Source organism: Pongo abelii, chromosome 6, assembly GCF_028885655.2.
Source record: "Pongo abelii isolate AG06213 chromosome 6, NHGRI_mPonAbe1-v2.0_pri, whole genome shotgun sequence".
NCBI lineage: Eukaryota > Metazoa > Chordata > Mammalia > Primates > Hominidae > Pongo > Pongo abelii.
The window spans coordinates 104,773,586-104,793,715 of NC_071991.2; the positions used below are offsets into that span (position 1 = coordinate 104,773,586).

Sequence of the window (20,130 nt, forward strand, 5' to 3'; positions counted from 1 at the left end):
TGTTAAAACTTTTTTTTTTTGGGTAAAAGGATTATTCTGGCTGTGTGATAAGATGAAGGAGGCTAAGATGGAAGCGGGGGGACCAGTCAGAAGGGTGTTTTAATAATTTACATGAGAGATAGTGGTGGTAACATTACACGTATCAAGAAGTGGGAAGTGGGTGACTTGTGGAAAGATATGCATAAAGATACATATATATGAATTATTGATTTATAAAGTTAAATACCTATTATATATGTTAGATGTGGGTGTATGATAATGAACAAAATAGATGGTCTCTGCCCTTTAGGAGCTTACATTCTAACTTTAGACCTAGGAATTGTTCTTGATAGTTGTCCTTAAATTTTCTTCAAAAATTTTCCTTATATTCAAAGTATTGTGGCCGGGACATAAATCTTAATGTTTAAAAATACATTACCAAAATACATACAAAACCATGAGAGAAAATGTATTTAATTCTGAACATTAGTATTTCCTAGCAGCTTATCTGGATATAATTGTACAATGCTAAATTAGTGACTTTGGAACAAATCTGTGGAATGCACCTATAATTATTCCTGAGTTTAGTCCTATCTTGTAATCAGATTTTAGTTAGGTTTTAATTTCTTTTGAGAAGTGATGTTTTCTAATATTTAAAAGCCTGTGTTGTATAGAGTTAGACTGTCCAGACAGATTTCTGGCTTTACCACCTGTGACTATCTAATTTAGAATAGTTACTTGCTCTTTGAGTCTTCATTTACTTTGCTTTTTTAAAAAACGGGAAATCATAGTACCGACATTATTGGGGCTCTTTTGACAGTTAAATGACTATATTTTAAAAGGAGAGTCAGTAGGATTTCCTGGTGGATTTTTTGGCTTGATCAGCTTAAGAAAAATGGAGTTGTCGTTAACTGAGGTAGAAAAAATGCTGGTAGAGCAGATTAGGGGAAGATCAGCAGATCAGCCTTGACATGTTGAAATCCTGATGAAGATGCTAGAAACATGAATTAAATATCCCTCTTTTATATTCTTGTTCATGCAGTGTAGGGTCAGCCATTTAAAAATTTTCATTTACATTTCTAAGTGGTAAGTTCCTGTGTTTAGACAAAAATATGTATCAAGTGCTTAAATAACTTATAAAATAATTTTAAAGATAAACTGCTCAACATGTATTACTTTCACACTTTCTGAATTTCTGTAATGTATTTGTCTCTTCACAAGTTGTTCTGTCTCCCAGTTGCATCCTGTCCCCTCCAATCTTGTTCTGGTTTATATAAGTTTATTTTTATCTTCCAACATGGTCTCTTGACTTCTTCCTAAATTAGGGATCAGATTTTGGTACTAGTCAATTTCCAGTATGTGCTCTGAGGCAGGCAAGTAGAGGCTCAGCCCCATGTATTCCCATTACTAGAAGCATACCCAACCTTAGTGGCCTACAAGAAAAAAACATTTAAGGATAAGGATAAGTAAACCTCTAAGGTGATAAGGTTGAATGTACTGTGATGTGGGCACAAGAATTGGAGTGCTTGTGCTTGTTTCTTGAGTTTTTTGTTTTTGTTTGGTTTGGTTTGGTTTGTTTGGCAAGAAGAGTGCAGAGGGCACCGTTGCTTGGGAAGATGGAGACCTCAGCGACAATCCTATATATAAGGCATTTGCCTCAACTTCAAACCAAATGATTGAGTAAATAGGCTCCTGTTTTCAATTTCGACTTCCTGCCCTCTTTAGAGGAGAAGTTCTTAACCCAAGATTTGTGAGGCATTTTATATGTAAATTGTGTGTGTGTGTGTATTTTTTCCCCCAAAGTTCATAGGGTGTATGAGACTCTAAGGAGTCCATGACTCAAAAAGTTAAACACTGTTATAAAGAGTGCTGTGGCCGGGCACAATGGCTCACACCTGTAATCCCAACACTTTGGGAGTCCGAGGCAGGAGGATTGCTTGAGGCCAGGAGTTTGAGACAGCCTGGGCAACATAGATCCTGTCTCTACAAAAAAATGGGAAAATTAAAGAGTGCTGATATTCTGCTTTTAAGATTGGCTATGTAAATAACCTTTATCTTACCTTTGTGTATGTAGTTTTAAGTCCAGTAGAGAAGCCCTCTCAAAAACACTAACGGAGAGTGGAAAGGTACTTTGACAACAATGTTCAGAGGTAAGATCTAAAACAGTTGGGGCAGCTTTTCCCATTGACAAAGTGGTTTGATGTTTAATAAAGGGCGTTGAATATTTTTCTGTTGGTGCTGATGTTTAATTTCTAACTATTACATAAATACAAATTTGCACCAAGAGCCACGCCAGTGGAAAAAGAGAAGCAGGTGTGCTGAATCTCCTCCTCCAGATAAATTGAGGTCTAGAGCTGTTATTCTGCCCTGTGAGTTACAAATAATAACCAGCAGTGAAAAAAGAAGAGAGTCGTACTACTTCCTGCCATCTGTTTTTCTTCTTCCCACTGAGACCCGGAAGAATTGGCTACCCATCTTTTCTTTTCACCTTCCTTGTTTTCTCATTTTTTAGCTTGTATAGTTTTCATACTAAATCTATATAGTTACAGATATTACATTAGAAGGATTGTGTTTAAAATCTGGATAGGAGGTTGGATGCTTTAAAAAACTGCTAATCATAAAATCTGAGCAAAGAAGCCTGATTACAGGGGTTCTGTTAGAAGATTCTCATGTAGCAGGTTTCCAGCCAGACCACTATATAACAGGACCCACAGCAGGCATGTTTCAGAAAGCTAACAAATTTAACAAAACATGACACATCCACTGTACAACTGATTTTTTTAATGGAAATATATTAGTATGACCTGTATAAATTATGAGATTCAAAACAGTGGCGCCACTATACTGCTAAACCTATGCATGAAGGTAGTGACTAGGATGGAAATCTGTCAGTGCTACAAAAATACGTATGAACAAAATAATTTTCGCCCTTTGATAAATCTACAAGATATAAAATTTAGAATATTTATATAATTTCATACTAGATATGTGAAAAATATACCATGCTAGAACAATCTTGTTCCAAAGTTTGAAACATATTCTGTCAAAAATACTCTTCATACAATGTATGAACTTATCAATAACTTTCTGGGTATAAAGTTGTTTTTTGTGTCATAGTCAGATGAAGATCCTTCTGAATTATATGTTGATTAGAATTTTGTTTCAACTGGCACCTGGAAGAAGACAGAAAGTTCTTGTTTTAAAATACTCGTCAAGTTCTGTTACAACAATCACATCTTAGGAGCTAGAATTTACCAGAGTTATCAGGGGTTTTTTTGTCTTGAATTTTAATGATCAAGTACCTTCCATCACTGCTTGTTTAACATAGATCCATGTGATACCACATTGTAATTCAAAGGCCTAACTTAAAGTAATGGTACAGTGTGTTGTAGCAATATCTTTCTTCACATTTATTCCAAAGGACTATGTGTGTTGGCCTGGTACATTCAGCTTTTACCCTAGTCACCACTGGTAGCCTATCCACAGCTGGTGATTTACCTTCCTTGAGGCCAAAGAGCTGGTGTTAAATGTTTCTTTTTTTAATGTGGGGAAGCCAAGGTCCACCACTGTGCTAGCTACATTTGTTAGACAATTGGTTCTAGTGTTTGGGTCAGACATGAGGTAAATGCTGTTCCTACCCTTTATCCTCCAATACTTGGTGACAATTCTGAATACAATTACTGAGGAGAGGGTTTCTGGTGCGAGACTTTTCTTATAAGGTACTCAGGCAAGGTGCCAGTTTTATTGGGTTTCTCTGGAATCTAGTCCTGGGAGACAGAATCATGGTGCTTATGTACATTCACCTCTTACCTCAGGTCTATCCAATTTTCTGGAATGGCCTTTTCATCTGACCTTTGCTACTTGATACCACTCTTAATAATGTTCCAGATTTATCTTATGCTATACATTTCTTTTTCATTTTGACTAGAAATTCCTTTTTTGAGACCTTTCAACTAAGAAATACCACCAGCCACCTGCCATGCTTGAAGACAATCATTAAATTCTTTCTCTGGTCCCTCAATCCGTTAAGTCTTTCACTAGAGGATAGAGGTGGTGTACTATAGTGAACAGAAGACTGGTCTTGTCATCAGAAAGATCTTAGTGCAATCCTGTTGGGGTCACTTGGTGTGTGACCTCAAGCAAATTAGTTAAGCTCTCTGAGCCTGTTTCCTATTTTTTTTTTTTCATTTGGAAAATGAAGATATCTTCTTTGTATATTGTTATAAGGATTGAGATAATGAATGTAATACACCTGCCATCTACCTGGCCTACAGCAGAAACCCATTTTAATTTGTGATTCTACTTTTCCCAAACTAGAAACATTGCTTTAAAGGACTGAATGTTCTAGAAATGAACATCTACAATGAAATGGGACTCTCCAGTTAAATGCTGAATTGGCAACTCACTCTAGTAAGGAAGGATAGAAACTTGTTTCGTTGCTTGACTGGGCACTGTGCTAGGGACTTCTCAAGCATCTGGCTATTGGGACGTGTGTATTCGCTTATCATTTTCATCGCTAATTCACCTGTAAATGGAAAGAGCAATACCTTCCCTGCTCTGTGGATTATTACAGGGCCGGAATAAGAGCATTGTTGTGAGTGGTTTGAAAAACAAAAGAAGATGTGCTCAATATTGCATTAATGGAGATCTATTGTCAGTATTTTTTCATCCTGTTTTTGTACGGGTCTGAGTTTCTTTTCCTGAAAACTCCCTGTGAAATTGGTTAGCATTGCTTCAGTTTTCTAGGGATGAGGCACAGAGGCTCAAGCAAGTGCTGGACTTTCTGCCACACGCAGGAAGTGGCCTCACTACTTGGAAGGGTTTTTTTTGCTGTGATGTCTAGGTGAAGATAAACCTGTTGCAGAATCTTACCTGATATACCCGATTACGTAATCCTCCATTTGTATTTATGGTAAAATCAAATTTTCCATCTTTTTCCTGAGAAAAAGAGAATGGAAATATGGATTAGGGGCTGATTTTTTTTTAATGTTGAAAAATAAAGAGAAATTTAAGGAGTGCAGATGGCTGCTTATGCAATTGTGAAAGTCACCAAAGAGCTGGTACCTGACTGGGATTAAACTTTGAAGTACTGTAATCTTTCTTCATCAAAATATGCAAAACAGCATCATGGATTGTTAAGAAAAATATTGAGTTTTTCACTTCACCATCAAAAAATTCATACCGGTTAAGCTTCTCAATGAAGTCATCTGAAGAGAAAAAAACAGCAACTTTTAGGAAGAAACAATTGTTTGGCTACCGGTTTCCCCTCGAGGCTAGTAATTTCACCTTCCATTTGCAAATGTGCATTTCATTGAGGTTTGGTTAAGTGTTTGTGGGTTGCAGTGGTATAATACCGGTCTATCTTTAGTACAATGTCTTTTGGAACTAACAAATACCTTTCTAATAAAAAAAAAAAAATTTAATGCCCTAATGTAAAAAGGAGGAAGGCAAAGGAGCAAATGAAAAACAGTAGTTCCTAGAAAAAAATTCATTTAGGCAGGAGCCTAGTGAATTGATCTCCCTGCTTAATGATTAGGGTATCAAGTGTGGCTTCTTATTAAAGTTTGGGATTCTGCCAAAATGGAACATATGTTTATGGACCAGTGATATGCTGTGGTTCTTTATTGTAGCCCATTTTCCCAAAGCTGCTGGGTTTTATGAGAAAACATCTTCCTTACCACTTACCTCTCTAATCATCTTTGAGAAATCCCATTTTTGTAGGCACTAAACAGCATTCATTTACATAGATTACTCAACCAACTATTACCTTATGTCTGCCATGTGCAAAACTCTGGCTGAGTAATAAGAAAGATCAAAAGATAAATTAGACCTGAATCTTGGCCTCAAGGAAGACAGAACATTTATATATTCCTGTAGTACTGACAGAAAACGTGTAGTGTAATAATGAGGAAAGGAGCAATCTAGTTTTTTCCTTCTCTTAGTTTTAAAATAATTCCCAGCACACAGTATGTCTTCATATTTTTTGTTGAACATATAAGAGAGATATAGATCATGTACTATGAAAATTCTGAGAAATTTTCCTCTTGGTGGGTATCTGGGAAAACTTGAGCAGATACCATCTAAAAGTGCCTAGGATTTGGAGAAAAGTGGAGGAAGAGAAGGTACACAATTATGAAGATGGATTCTTCTGTTTACAGGAAGCTTTCAGTGACGGAGAGGGAGCGTGGAGGGCATTGTGGCCACCAGGATCTGGGATGGAGTGGGTGGCGTGCAATGGGAAGGAAGGTGATAATCTTTGATAAAGACTGAAAAGAATGCCAGGCAACAGAGACAGCAGGAACAGATACTTTCCAAAATATCTGGGATGATGAGGAAAGGGTAAAATTGTTAGTAAATTAAAGGTTTCTGGGATCAAGGGGATATTTTTAATTATAAGGAAGCCTTGACAATGGTTGAACTAATTTTCACTCCCACCAACAGTGTATAAGCACAGTGTGGCGATTCCTCAGAGAGCTGAAGACAAAAATACCATTTGACCCAGCAATTCCATCACTGGGTATATACCCAAAGGAATATAAATCATTCTGTTATAAAGACGCATGCATGCATACATTGATTGCTGCACTATTCACAACAGCAAAGACATGGACTCAAATGCCTATCGATGATAGACTGGATAAAGAAAATGTGGTACATATACACCATGGAATACTATATAAAAACATATAAAAAAAATTTTAAAAACCCACTATCCTTTGCAGGTACATGGAGTTGGAGGCCATTATCCTTAGCAAACTAATGCAGGAACAGAAAACCAAATACTGCATATTCTCACTTGTAAGTGGGAGCTAAATGATGAGAACATATGGACACATGGAGGGGAACAACCCACACTGGGGCCTATCGGAGGGTGAAGGGTGGGAGGAGGGAAAGGATCAGGAAAAATAACTAATGGGTACTAGGCTTAATATCTGGGTGACGAAATAATCTATACAATAAACCCCCATGACACGAGTTTACCTATGTAATAAACCTGCATGTGTACCCCTGAACTTAAAAGTTTTTTTAAAAAGTCTTAAAACTAGAATATGTCTGTATATTTTAGGGACAGGATCCAGTAGAAAGGGAGAGATTAAGGATGCAATTTTATACTTTTCGAAGGACCTGTGTACCACTTATCTCCTCTCCCTAAAAAGCTCCCCCTAAGTACTGTCAAGGTTGACTGCCTCACTTCATAATAGTCTCTACTCAAAATGTCATATTGCTGGACATCCCTGATCACCAGTTTTTCTTTCTCCCTCCCTCCCTCCCTCCCTTCCTTTCTTCCTTCCTTTTTTCTTTCTTTCTCTTTCTTTCTTTCTTTTCCTTTCTTTCCTTCTTATTTTGTCTTCTTTCTTTCTTCTTTCTCTTTCTTTCTTTCTCTCTTTCTTTTCTTTCTTTCTTTCTTTTTTTTTTTTTTTTTTTGATTTGAGACAGGGTCTTGCTCTGTCACCCAGGCTGGTGTGCAGTGGCACAATCACAGCTCACTGCAGCCTCGACCTCCCAGGCTCAAACGATCCTTCCACCTCAACCTCCTGAGTAGCTGGGACTACAGGCACATGCCACCACACCCAGCTAATATGTTTTTTTTTTTTTAGAGACGGGGTTTCACCATGTTGCCCAGGCTAGTCTCAAACTCTGGGACTTAAGTGATCTGCCTGCCTCAGCTTTCTGGAGTGCTAAGATTACAGGCATGAGCCACCGCTCCCAGCCTCTGTTTCTTAACTCTGCTTTTTTCTTAGCACTTATCACTACCTGAAATATGCTTTTGTTTGTTTATTATGTGGCTTTCCTATGAGGCTATAAGCTTCATGAGGACAGGGGCTTGTCAGATTCACTGCTGTATTCCCAGCACCCAGAACAGTGCCTGATAAATAGTAGGTATTCAATAAGTCTTTACTGAATGCCCATCATGTCCTAGGATCTAGAGAAGAGACAGGGAAAAGGTAAGCAAGAACAATACCTGCCCTGGAAGAGATAAGAGTCTAGTAGGGACAGAAACTGAACTGCAAAATTATGTGATATGTGCGTATTCTGTAGATACAAACCGTCTGAAGACCCAGTGCTCTGCCTGGGGAAGCAAGAATATTTTCAGTTATTGTCGGAAAAATTCCTGAAGAAGCCTTCTTTCAGAAAATGGGATAGGAGAGCATTATAGGGATGGACAAGGATATTAGTTAGAAAGTCCTTCTAGAAGGCCTAGTTGAGAAGTGAGAAGGGTCTAGATTAAAGTTCTGGAAGTGGAGAGGAAGAGACTGATTTAAGAGGAAATATTTATAGGACCTTGGTGACTCACTGACTAGAGGGAAGGAGAGGAGAAATTGGTGATGGTTTCAGGGTTTCTATCTGGAAAACTAGGTAAGCAGCGATGCAGTGATTGTGATAGGAAAGAAGTATTTTTGGGAGGGGGAATCATATACGTAGTTTTAAAAATGTCTATCTGAGGTGCCTGGGGGACGTCCACAGTCGAGTTCATTGGTCTACAGCTCAGAAGAAAGATCTGGGCTGGAGGTATAGTTTGGGGATTCATTAACAAGTAGATATACATGAAATCATAAACATGTAGGAAATTGACTAGAAAGAATCTGTGGAATTAGAACTATGGTATAGAGTGTAAGGTTGAAGCTTGGAGGAGACTGAAAGTGGGAGAAGAACCAATGTCAGACCCTGAGGAGATGTTTGAGAGGTAGGAGGTGAATCAGAACTGTCCTGCCAGAGTCAGGGAGGGAGAGAGTTTCAAAGACAAATGCTAGAGAGAGTGCCAGATGCTCAAGTAAGCTGCTGCAGAGGGACCTGAGACGAAGGCAGTTAATCCTGACAATCTGGACATCGCTGATAACCTTGGCAAGGATGGTCTCATCAGCAGGTGAAGCTAAACCAAATTGTTATGGGCTGGAGAGTGCAAAGGAAGGGAGGAAGAGAGACAGAAAACAAGGCTACCTTTTCAGGAAGTTTAGTGTGAAAAATAGTTAACATATTCCTCCTTTGTTGCCTATGAAATCAGGATTCAAATTGTAGAATGTATTTAATTACATATCAACATAACTAAAATACAAAGATGCTGTTTCCATAGGGATTTTTATTGGGTTGGCTGCGTATTAGATTTTCATCATGATTATATAAAATACTCATTCTTTGGAGAGGCTGTCTAGATTGAGAGTTGGCAGTGAGCCTGAAGTGATTGTCAGAACATAAAACAAAAATAAAGCCACTTACCATCAGTTCCAACGATATACACATCTACCTTGATCCTGATAAATTCTTGCAAAATCTGTTAAAAAGAAAAGTATATCTTCCTTAGGGAACAGTTTCACTTGTCAGAAATATAAAGAAAACAATCAGAATTATACCTTACGGGTGATATATTGCTTTTAGAAGCTTTAACATTTTAAAAAGAGATAATAGTGTCAAGAGATACTAAAGTTAAAAACAAGGCTCTATGACAGAAATAAACCCAAACAAAGGAGCCCTTCTCCTCAGTAAGAAGTTAAAAATGATAATTCTTGAAGGAAGTATTATGGGAAAATGTTGTGCCTCAAACTCATAAGAACAACTCTGATTTAATTTTAAAATAGTGTCTTCTTTGGGATGATCTCAACTAGAGCTTTCTTGCTACATAAAAGTTTTAAAAAAGAACCTATGGACCATGAGTTGCTAATTATTCTTGTCCACAATGAATGGATGTATCTAGCACCAATGAATCTTTATACATTTTTCTGGTCTCTAGGCTAAGAACAAATACCAGTAGTGATATGAGTAAGATCATGTGAGGTAAGAAAAGTAGCTTATATTGTTTGATTAGGTTAGATGATCATTAATATCATTGCCATCATCAGTAAACACTTTCAGAACCTCTTCTAGGCACTTAACTAAGAATTAGAGCCCCTGTCCTTTGTGTTATACTGCTAGAACCAAAAAATAAATGTGTGTGTGTGTGTGTGTGTGAGTGAAAATGCAGAAACAAAAGCTAAAGTAATCAAAAGCTAAAATAAACAAAAACCAAAACCAAAAAAGAAAAGAAAATGCAAGTAGACTTGAGAATTGCATGATGTTAACATTTAAAAAAAATTCTTCCATTTTCTAATTTTGTATCCAGTTCACCCATGCTTAATAGGTCTTATCTTCAGTCAGCTCTCACTTGGGCAGATTTTTGTGGAAACCCAAGAAAAAGAGAGAAAGATGTAGAATTTCTTAAATTTTCTTTTTATATGTTTCTGCATTTCTGTTAGAAACTAATTTATTTTAGAAACGTGATTAATCTGTGGAAAGAAAACAGACTGCAATCTGATTGTTTCAGTCGTGTTTTGAAATCACGTGACATTTATTCTCTCATATATCTATTTGGGTTTTAGCCAAGTGAAATTTCATCAGCTTATAATAGATGAGGATAAAACAAAAGGATCCACTCTTACATTTTTTCCCAGGACCCTTCCAGATCTTCTCTGATTTCAGAATAATTTAGATACAATGCCCACAAAGATTTGAAAACAGCACAGAATTGAAATTTGAAAGGAATGTGAGCATAGTTGTCCACCAGCAGATTCAGCATACATTAGAACTGTAGATTTGATTCCCTTCAATATAGTACCCAGTCTCATGGAAAATGCCCTTTTCAAGAGTCCACTGAACACCACCTTTCCCTCCATGGAATACTCTAAGATTATCATTTACTTCTAATTAAATGTATGTTACCTAAAGGAGCATCCTTCCACAAATACAGTTTTTTGTTGTTGTTGTTTTTGAGACAGAGTCTCACTCTGTTGCTGGACTGCAGTGGTGCAATTTCAGCTCACTGCAATTGCCACCTCCCAAGTTCAAGCTGTTTTCCTGCCTCAGCCTCCCGAGTAGCTGGGATTATAGGTGCACGCCACCACACGCAGTTGATTTTTGTATTTTTGGTAGAGACGGAGCTTCACCATGTTGGCCAGGCTGGTCTTGAAGTCCTGACCTCAAGTGATCCACCCACCTCGGCCTCCCAAAGTGCTGGGATTACAGGCATGAGCCACTGTGCTCAGCCCACAAATACACTTTTTTTTTTTTACCTTTAGTCATTGATTGGTTGTTTCCATTAAGAACAAAGAAATTACCGATTTAAGGCCCCTCATTGAAGAAACATCAAGAAAGGACACTGCTGAAAAGTCGAGAATGAGGCTGTGGAGGCTGATTTTGGGGACCTCAATGTTGAGAGGAAGATCATCATTCCAGTCAATCTGGAAAGGCAGGTCTGTGGTATTGATTGGCTGGTCCAGTACTTCTATCTGATTGTTGTCCAGCTCTTCGTCGGAATCTTTTATGGTGTCAACAGTACATAGAAATCCTTTCTGCAGGAGAGGATAACAAGCATGAAAACTGTGACCAAGAAAAACATTGTGTATGTCAGAGATAGCCAGTGAGTTTCAGAAGCACTGATTCTGAGTTGAGCCAAACGATGGGATTGGACTAGGTGTGGTGGCTCATGCCTGTAATCCCAGCACTTTAGGAAACTGAGGTGGGAGGATAACTTGAGCCCAGGAGTTTGAGACCAGCCAGGGCAACATGGCGAGACTCCATCTCTGCAAAAAATAAAAAAATTAGCCAGGCGTGGTGGCACATGTGCTTGTGGTTTCAGCTACTTGGAAGGCTGAGGTGGGAGGGTCGCTTGAGTCTGGGAGGTCAAGGCTGCAATGAGCTGTGATCACACCACTGCGCTCCAGCCTAGGCCACAGAGTGAGACACTGTCTCAAAACAACAACAAGATTGTAGACAATTGTGTTTGGTAGTTTTCCCAGGAGAATAAAAATTTTAGGGAGACCCTCAAAACGATGTCATTTTAAAATATAACACTCATTGACACATGAAATCCCTTGTTTATCTGGCATTTCATTTAAAGGAATGGAACTAACACCTTGAATCATCCTTTACTAAGCTTTTAGCTATAATGCATAGAAATGTGGTCAAGTAACTTACTGGTGTCACTTGTAGCAAGCCTTGCTTCTGCAGTTTTCGGATTTTCCTCAAAGCTTTGTTGCGCTTGCGTAGAATTCGAAGTGGACTAAAGCCAACCTGAGAAACCCATTGCTGTGTTACAAGAGTACTGAATATTCTGTTATTTATATAGCATAATTTTAACTACTTTAAGTGGAGTGATTTGAGGGATTGGGACAGATAATAAAAATATTTGTGACAAAATTTAAAAGTGGTTTAAACAACATCAGCAACAACATTGGGTCACACCCATGCTCTGCTCCACCTGTATGCAGTTATCAACAGTCAAAAGCTTTTGTATAACACAGTCCAGGATTCATCCATAAATTATACATGAATGGACATAAACTCTATTTGAATCTGTTTGTGTTTGGAACCTACACAACTCTTAAGGAATTTTATTTTACTTATTTTCTATTTATTGAGTACGAGTGGCACCTACATAAGTGTTCTGCTTGTATGTAATTTTTATCTTATTAAAATTTATAATTGTATGTTATTTATTATTGTATAATTTTATTTTATAATTTTAGTATTATATTTGAGGCTAATCTTTGTTTTTTTAACACTAATGAATTCTTATTGCTGTAATATTTAGTTACAGATAAATAAGAGAGGAGGATCAAATTACATAATAAAAAATCCTTGGCCAGGCGTGGTGGCTCAAGCCTCTAATCCTAGCACTTTGGGAGGCCAAGGTGGGAGGATTGCATGAGGCCACGAGTTCAAGGCCAGCCTGGGCAACAAAGCAAGCCCTCCTCTCTACAAAAAATTTAAAATTTAGTGGGGTGTAGTGGCACATGCCTGGAGTCTCATCTACTTGGGGGCTGAGGTAGGGGGATGGCTCAAACCCAGGAGTTTGAGGTTGCAGTGAGCTGTGATGATGCCAGCCTGGGTGACAAAGCGAGACCTTGTCTCAAAAAAAAAAAATCCTTGACAAAAAATATAGTTAGATGGAAGTTTACTAGAGTAATCGAAAAGGGCAGTACAGAAAACCAAATATACAATATAATCTCATTTTGCAAACAACAACAAAAAACTCGGTAGAAAAATATCGGATGCATATCAAACTAATAATAATAGTTAAGGTTTAAGGCAGAGGCTCTATGCAAGGTACAGAGTAGACCAAAGGCATGTTTCAAGAGGGAGGACTGAGCTTTTTTTCTTAACTCTCAAGACTGCTTCCTTGTCATCATCTCTCCAGTTTGCCAGGGACACTCAGTATTTATTGTTATTCAGTATTAACTATTCATTTACAACTGTTATAGTGAATCTCTTTGAGAATGTGGTCAAATATTAAATGCTCCTTCACTGTTTCTGAAGTTGATGCCCAAAGAAAATCTGTAGGATGACACTTACTAAAAGCTAGCAGCCCAAAACTTGGTAAATTTCTTTTACTCTACATCAGAATTTGAGAAAAGGATTCTTCTATATTAGATGTCATCTGAAGAGGCTTATTTCCCAACCTATTAACAAACTCCCCATAAGGTAATTTCATCTGCTGTGGGACATGGGACAAAAAATACTGGCACAACCCCACCTCAACATATGTGACACAACCCAGCCTCAACAATGACCTTACAGAACAATGACATTCCCAGATATTCAGTAAGATTACAAGGAAAAAAATTAAATAACCCCAAACCTTACAGCATCGATAAGTTTCTGCCTAAAGAAACCAATGTTTGCAAAGTAGATAGGAGATGGACATCTGAAAATTTTCACTCCTTCTGGCTCATACATCTATAAGGCAGAGAAGCATTGTTAGGTGGTGCCCATTAGATCCATAGTTAATATCATTTAGCAAGTCAAAGAAAAAAATGAATCTCCCTTACATCATAATAATCTTTTTTATTCTTATAGATGTTGCTTCTTCCAATATTAGCCAGTGTGCTGCATTTTGGACTGTAGGGAGAAAAACACCAAGTAAATCATTCATGTATGTTTGTTAAGCCTATAAGGCTAACACTGATTTTTTTTCCAGCATACCAAAGCAGGCTCACTTTTCAAAATGTAAAAGGTTGGGGAATCATCATGCCATCAGAGACTCTGGAAGGTGAACACCTTGTTTTACTTATCTTTGTATCCTCTCACAGCACCTAAAAAGTGCCTCTCATTTGTCATGTTACAGTTTACAAAGCAACTCCTTATGCTTTTGCCATTTTGATTGTGAATATCACAGTTATTCCATGAGGTAAGGCAGATATGATTACCCAGTTGTATGGATAAGGACATGGAAAAGTAAAATGACTTGCTTATGACCATTCATTGTCTCTATGTTTGATGGGTTCCCAGTAAAAAATGGAATGAAATATAAATAAATGAAAGAGTTCAGGAGTATTTCAATATGGATGTATTCCATCAGTCAGGGATTGACTTTGTGATAACAATTTCTGTTCTAGAACTCCTTAGTTCCCAAGGAAGCCTCTTTTTCTGTCACACCATGTAATTCAAAATAGGCTCAGCAACCACATGGTAGTGATGTTACATGGCAGAGATTTAAAAAAATCAAGGTTGGTCGCCATGGCTCATGACTGTAATCCCAGCACTTTGGCAGGCTAAGGTGAGCAGATCACCCAAGGTCAGGAGTTCACGAACCAGCCTGGCCAACACGGTGAAACCGTGTCTCTAGTAAAAATACAAAAATTAGCCAGTGGCAGGCACCTATAGTCCCAGCTACTTGGGAGGCTGAGGCAGAAGAATTGCTTGAACCCAGGAGGCAGAGGTTGCAGTGAGCCGAGATTGCAGCATTGCACTCCAGCCTGGGCGACAAGAGCGAAACTCTGTCTCAAAAAATAATAAATAAACAAATAAAAATTAAAAAGATGCTTGGACTGAATGATTATTAAAAATCAAGAATTCCAAATGGCTTTTGTGGAATTTTAAGGTAAGAGGGACCTTTGAGAAGTTCTCTAATCCAGCTCCATATTTTAAAGGTACGAGTGCAATCTAACAACCTATAAAGAGGAAATCCATCCACTAGATGGAAGGAATCTCACAATCTCAGTAACACATTTCCATGTTTAACAAGTACAAGGCAAAGACATTAAGCCTGCTTGGAATAGAATTACTTCTGGTTTATAGCTGGGCGAATAGACTCAGAGATTTATATGATTTATTTGAACTGGAGTCAAAGCCAGAAGCAGACCAACAGCAGGTCTCCTCCCTGGGCTGATGTTCCAAAGCTGGGCCACGCTATTGCCCTTCAGGCCTTGAGATGAGCAACCGGAGGGAGGATAAACTGACCCATCCTGATAGAAATGCACACCTATCAACCAACTACTGTTCTCTTAGCCAGTGACATTTTTTTTTCTCTTCTGATGTGGGCAGGTCCGAGCCTGCCAGGATGCAGAGCACTTTGAGCACTCACAATTGGGTCCTGAACACGATGGTTAGCAGTTGAAATGCCACACTAGCTGCCAGGCCTAACCCGAGTCCCAGGACAATGGCGAAGATGAAGGTCATGATCCAAATTAACTGTGAAAAGAAGGCAACACGTACACTACAATTTACTTTGATTGAAGTACAATGTCGAGACGGGGTCTTTTAAAAAAACTCTTTTTTTTTTTTTTTTTTTTTTGTAGAGACAGTGAGACCTTGTCCGTATAAAAAGAAATTTAAAAAATTGCCAGACGTGGTGGAAGTTGAAAGTTGTCATCTTGCGCCAGGGAGTAAAGTGCACAGAAGACACTTTTCCCAAGAGGTCATTTCTGCTGGCTCAGGTTCTGGGCCACAAAAACACACACAAATATAAGAGGAGTCAAAGAAAGTGTATTTATTTCTAATCCCATCTCCAACTCACTTAGGAAATGGAATTATCTTTCACAGTGATAATTATAATTGCAAAAACCGCAATTACTTTTGCACCAACCTAATAGAACCAGGTGCTGTTCATTAAAATCAGCAAATTAGACTGGGCGTGAAGGCTCACACCTGTAATGCCAGCACTTTGGGAGGCTGAGGTGGGAGGATCACTTGAGCCCAGGAGTTCAAGACTAGCCTGGGCAACATAGTGAGAATCTGTTTCTACAAAAAATAAAAAAAAATAGCTGAGGATGGTGGTCTGCAGCTGTAGTCATTGCTACTCAGGAGGCTGGGGCAGGGGGATTGCCTGAGCCCAGGAGTTTGAGGTTATAGTGAGCTAGGATGGCACCATTGCACTCCAGCCTGGGTGACAGAGGGAGATCCTATCTCTTAAAAAAAAAATCAGCAAATTAACTGGTAGAGCTTATACTAATGTTTTACTCTTGGTCTGCTGATTTAATTAATGGTTGCTATCTTTATAAGAATTTTAGCGTGCCAAAAGGGTGTTAAAATGCCCCACAAAAGTAAACCAAGTGTAGTTTACTAGTTACGATCTTTAAATACCTAAGGGTATGTTAACAGGCATTTTTACACCACAGACTTTGACCCTGTTAAAATAGCAAAGCATGTGAGAGCAAGGGGGAGCCTTTCCAAATGAGAGTATTTCCAAAAGGAATGTTCAGAAATTAAGTTCTTCACAGATTTGTGGAAACAAACACATTATGTAATGAAGAACAGAAGCCATGCATACCCTAAATTCAGAGAGTTTCTGTGGTATTTGGGATTACTGCAAGAACTTTTAGAATAGGCCTAAGGAAGTTCTAGACTAGTGTTTCATGGAGCCCATTCTTTTAAGTTAAAAGTAGCCCATTTAAAAAAATTAAAGTCCCAGAAAATGATCATTAGAGTATGCAATTTAAAAATAGCAAATAAAACAAACTAAGGTTTTTTTGAATGGATATATAGAAACAAAATTTCTATATTTTGTTTACAATATAAACATACATTTCACATTAGCGTTAAAATGCTATTGTGATTTATCTCTCTTTCAAATACTATTGCCTCTACTTACACAATCATATTTATCCTTTCGCCACAATCTGCCTATTTCAGCAAACTGCATCAGCATTCCCTTTAAGTTTCCCAGTGCTAAAGCTGCCAGGACGGACTGTGAAAAACACAAACATCAGATGTACTTTAAGTTAATGAAATAAACCATATGGAAGCGAAGGTGAAGGCTATAGATAAGTGTGTGCTTTAAAGGGCCTCAAAGCAAATCAAAGCATACACCCCTTTCCGGTGTGCGATGCCACACAAGACACACCAGAACTGGGACTCTGACCTGTTCCTATGAATGACTTTGTCCCCACAACAGTGACAAGGCCTAGGCTGCTCTTGTGATTATGAGATAGATGATCTGATGGCGTTTAGTAGCCTGCACCTTGGGACAGAGAAAGGCAGACCTTCAGACCTATGAGAGATAAACACTTGGAATAAACTCCTCCCAAGCAGAGACAGTCAGTCTAATGTGTGTTTGTTTATTGGAGTCAAGGAGATGGGGGTTGCTCTTTGCTTAAAAAAAAAAAAATAGCTTGGGGAGCTTGAGGTCCTGGAATGAGATGACTTGAGGCGGGCTTTCTGGGACAGCATGAAACATATCTATCTAGTTCCTGCTATATCCCCAGAACCTACTATGTTAAATGCATACAGGAGGGGCTTTAAAATTAGTCAGTGAATGAGTGGCTGAGCCAATGAATGAATATTTCCCAGGCCAGTACTAATCCCTACAGCCACGCTTCAGGCTTCCAATTCTTCCACAGCCAGAATGTGATCTTTTGTCTTGCAGGAATTGTGATAGTTAAGGTGAAAAATGCTGAATAGCTAAGTAAATTCTCTTCGTTCTTTGGATTTTATCGTAATTGTAGGAACATGCCCCTCACTGTCCGTTCCCTCTGCCAATTTATTTTATTCTGAATGGAGTATGGAACTTGTATACTGCTATACCATGAAAACACAATGTACAAAGAAAAGCCAGACACAGTTTTTATTTTTATATCTTGAGGACAGTTGAACTGATCTGCCTATTTCTAATTTTCACAGGTAATCCTTATAATATAATATCTAAGCAATTAATTTTACTAACTGTGAGAATAGAGGTCACAGTTTAGAAGAAATATGGTCTTAAGTGATTTTTAAAAAATTTGGCACGCAAGTGAATGCCAGTTAAAAAATGGTGAAAATTGAATAAAGTCTGTAATCTACTTAACATACTATACTAATGTATAGTACTGATACTGTACTACAGCTACGTAAGATGTCACCATTGTGGTAGCTAGGCGAAGAAGTCAGAGGACTGTACAACCGGCTTCTCCATTTTGCAGGACTTTTAATTCTCTAAGTATAAAATATGTCAAGAGACACCTGTGCGAAGAGACATTTTTTTTTCACGGGCATTATTTCCCACCTAGTCAGTATTCTACGGAAAAACAATTTGAAATAATTTACGATGACATACATATATGACAGAGTACTTTTAAAGTAAAGATTACAGAGCATTAAGAAATCATAGAAAGGAAAGGGGGATAATTTCCGCAGGAATCTGGTATCCGTACTGCATTTGATATAAAGGATTAAATGAAGAGAAAATGCTTAGAGCTCTGCTGACATGCAGTGAGCACTCAACAAATATCTATTATGAGCTTTTATTATGGGTTATTTTGCCTTCATATGATAAAAAGAAGCAAAATAGTTATTTGGGTGTTTGAAACAAAGACATTCCTGACCGCAATGGCCTAAAAAGAACATATCACAGGACCCTTTATAAAAGGGGCTTTGATTAAATCTTGGACAAGATTTGGTAATTATTCCTTTAGTGTCTCCAAATAGATGTGAGCTAGGTAGAACTCAAGTGTATACCCGGGGAGAAGCATGAGAGGGTGGAGTTCTCTCTGTAGGGGTGAGTGTGTGTGCGTTTATTTTTATTGAGATATATTCTTCTATTTCTTTAGTGGTGACTTTTTCATTCCTTTTATGCCACTTATTTTGAAATCAGAAGTATAGCCTATGGAGAATGCATATTTTTGGCAAATTGTTCTCTGCCCTGCTTGAAGATGGATTTGGTCAGTGAGCTTTTTGAGATGACCACACTGGGAGTCCAGAAACCTGGGACCAAAGTCACCGTTCGGCTACCAACCAACAAGGAAAAAAGGCCTAGGTAACAGCCAATAGACATTGGTGGGCTGTATCATATCTCTATATCCTTTGTAGCCAGGAGTGTAATACAATGTAGAATAATAATAATATTAACAATAATGACTATCATTTATCAAGTATTTATCATATGCCAAACCCTCAGCTAAGTAGTTCACATACATGATCTTATTTATTTTTATAGTCACTCTGTGTAGTGGGTATTATTTCCCTTTCTATTTTACAAATGTGGCGCTTGAGGTTCAGCAAGATTAAGTAATTTGCCCAAAATCACACAGATAATAAGTAGCAGAGCCAGGATTAGAAGCAGGTCAACAGGGCTCCATGTACCATCACAAAATTATATTAAAACCACAAGGAACAATATATTTACTGTCATCTTGTTTCCTAGAGAGCCTTTGCTTTCCAGGGTCTGATGGTATGTTTTATATCTGAGTGCTGCAGCAATTTACAAAGTATTAAACTAAACCCTCAAGCTTATAGGCAGAGGAGCATGAGAGTAGGGCTGGGAGGTCTGTGCTGGCTGTTCACTCCCATCCCACAATCCAACAGTGTTGGTCTTGGGGTTAAACCAAAGTTCTAGAAGCTTCAGGGTGTCTTCCTAAGAACGAGTTGTGTGGCTGGTAGTGCCATTCTCTGAATTAGATAGAGGGCCTGATTACCTTAACCTTTAAGAAAACCTCTACTCAGTCCATGCATGTTGAAGGTGCGGTTACAGGGTGCCCTCCTATTTCAACATTAATTCTACTTGGGGCTATGCACATGCAAAGTGTAGAGGAGATAAGGCGGGTTGGGCATCTATGTTCCTAACATTCAGAAAACGTTGCCAGCAGAAAAGAAATATTTTTGGTCACACAGAGGATTGGCCAAGAAGAGTACTTGAGAGTTTGTCATTACCTCATTTCCCCTAGTTTAGTTTGTGCTTTCAGAATTTAAGAACCGGGGTCCTTGATTTACCACCAAAAGTAGAGATGCTATCCAAAGACAGTGTTACCTTTTGTAGAGGCGCCAGGAGAAATCCAATGGCTAGAACGACAATCAGCACGATGATGGCACCAATAAGCCCAGCAATCTGGGAGGATAAAAAAATTATCATCACCAACTCAACTTTTCCCCGGCTTGAATTTCCTAGTTACTAATGCTAGGACAGTGCTTGCAGCAAAGATCTTAACA

The 20,130-nt window shown here is 38.3% G+C and overlaps 1 protein-coding gene across 1 annotated transcript in view; it reads right to left on the reverse strand.

The window, feature by feature from the left end:
- Positions 1 to 2,740: 2,740 nt before the first annotated feature.
- Positions 2,741 to 20,130, reverse strand: part of SLC26A3 (solute carrier family 26 member 3) — a 37,623-nt gene continuing 20,233 nt past the window's right edge. Inside the window, exons 11-21 of the mRNA XM_002818341.5 lie at positions 19,952 to 20,029; positions 16,820 to 16,915; positions 15,314 to 15,420; positions 13,779 to 13,848; positions 13,594 to 13,686; positions 11,926 to 12,021; positions 11,067 to 11,300; positions 9,196 to 9,250; positions 5,044 to 5,186; positions 4,852 to 4,917; positions 2,741 to 3,152 (exon numbers count right to left, since the gene is read on the reverse strand). Coding sequence (XP_002818387.3) covers positions 3,129 to 3,152; positions 4,852 to 4,917; positions 5,044 to 5,186; positions 9,196 to 9,250; positions 11,067 to 11,300; positions 11,926 to 12,021; positions 13,594 to 13,686; positions 13,779 to 13,848; positions 15,314 to 15,420; positions 16,820 to 16,915; positions 19,952 to 20,029 — 1,062 coding nt within the window. The 3' untranslated portion in view covers positions 2,741 to 3,128. The remainder of the gene's footprint in view (positions 3,153 to 4,851; positions 4,918 to 5,043; positions 5,187 to 9,195; positions 9,251 to 11,066; positions 11,301 to 11,925; positions 12,022 to 13,593; positions 13,687 to 13,778; positions 13,849 to 15,313; positions 15,421 to 16,819; positions 16,916 to 19,951; positions 20,030 to 20,130) is intronic.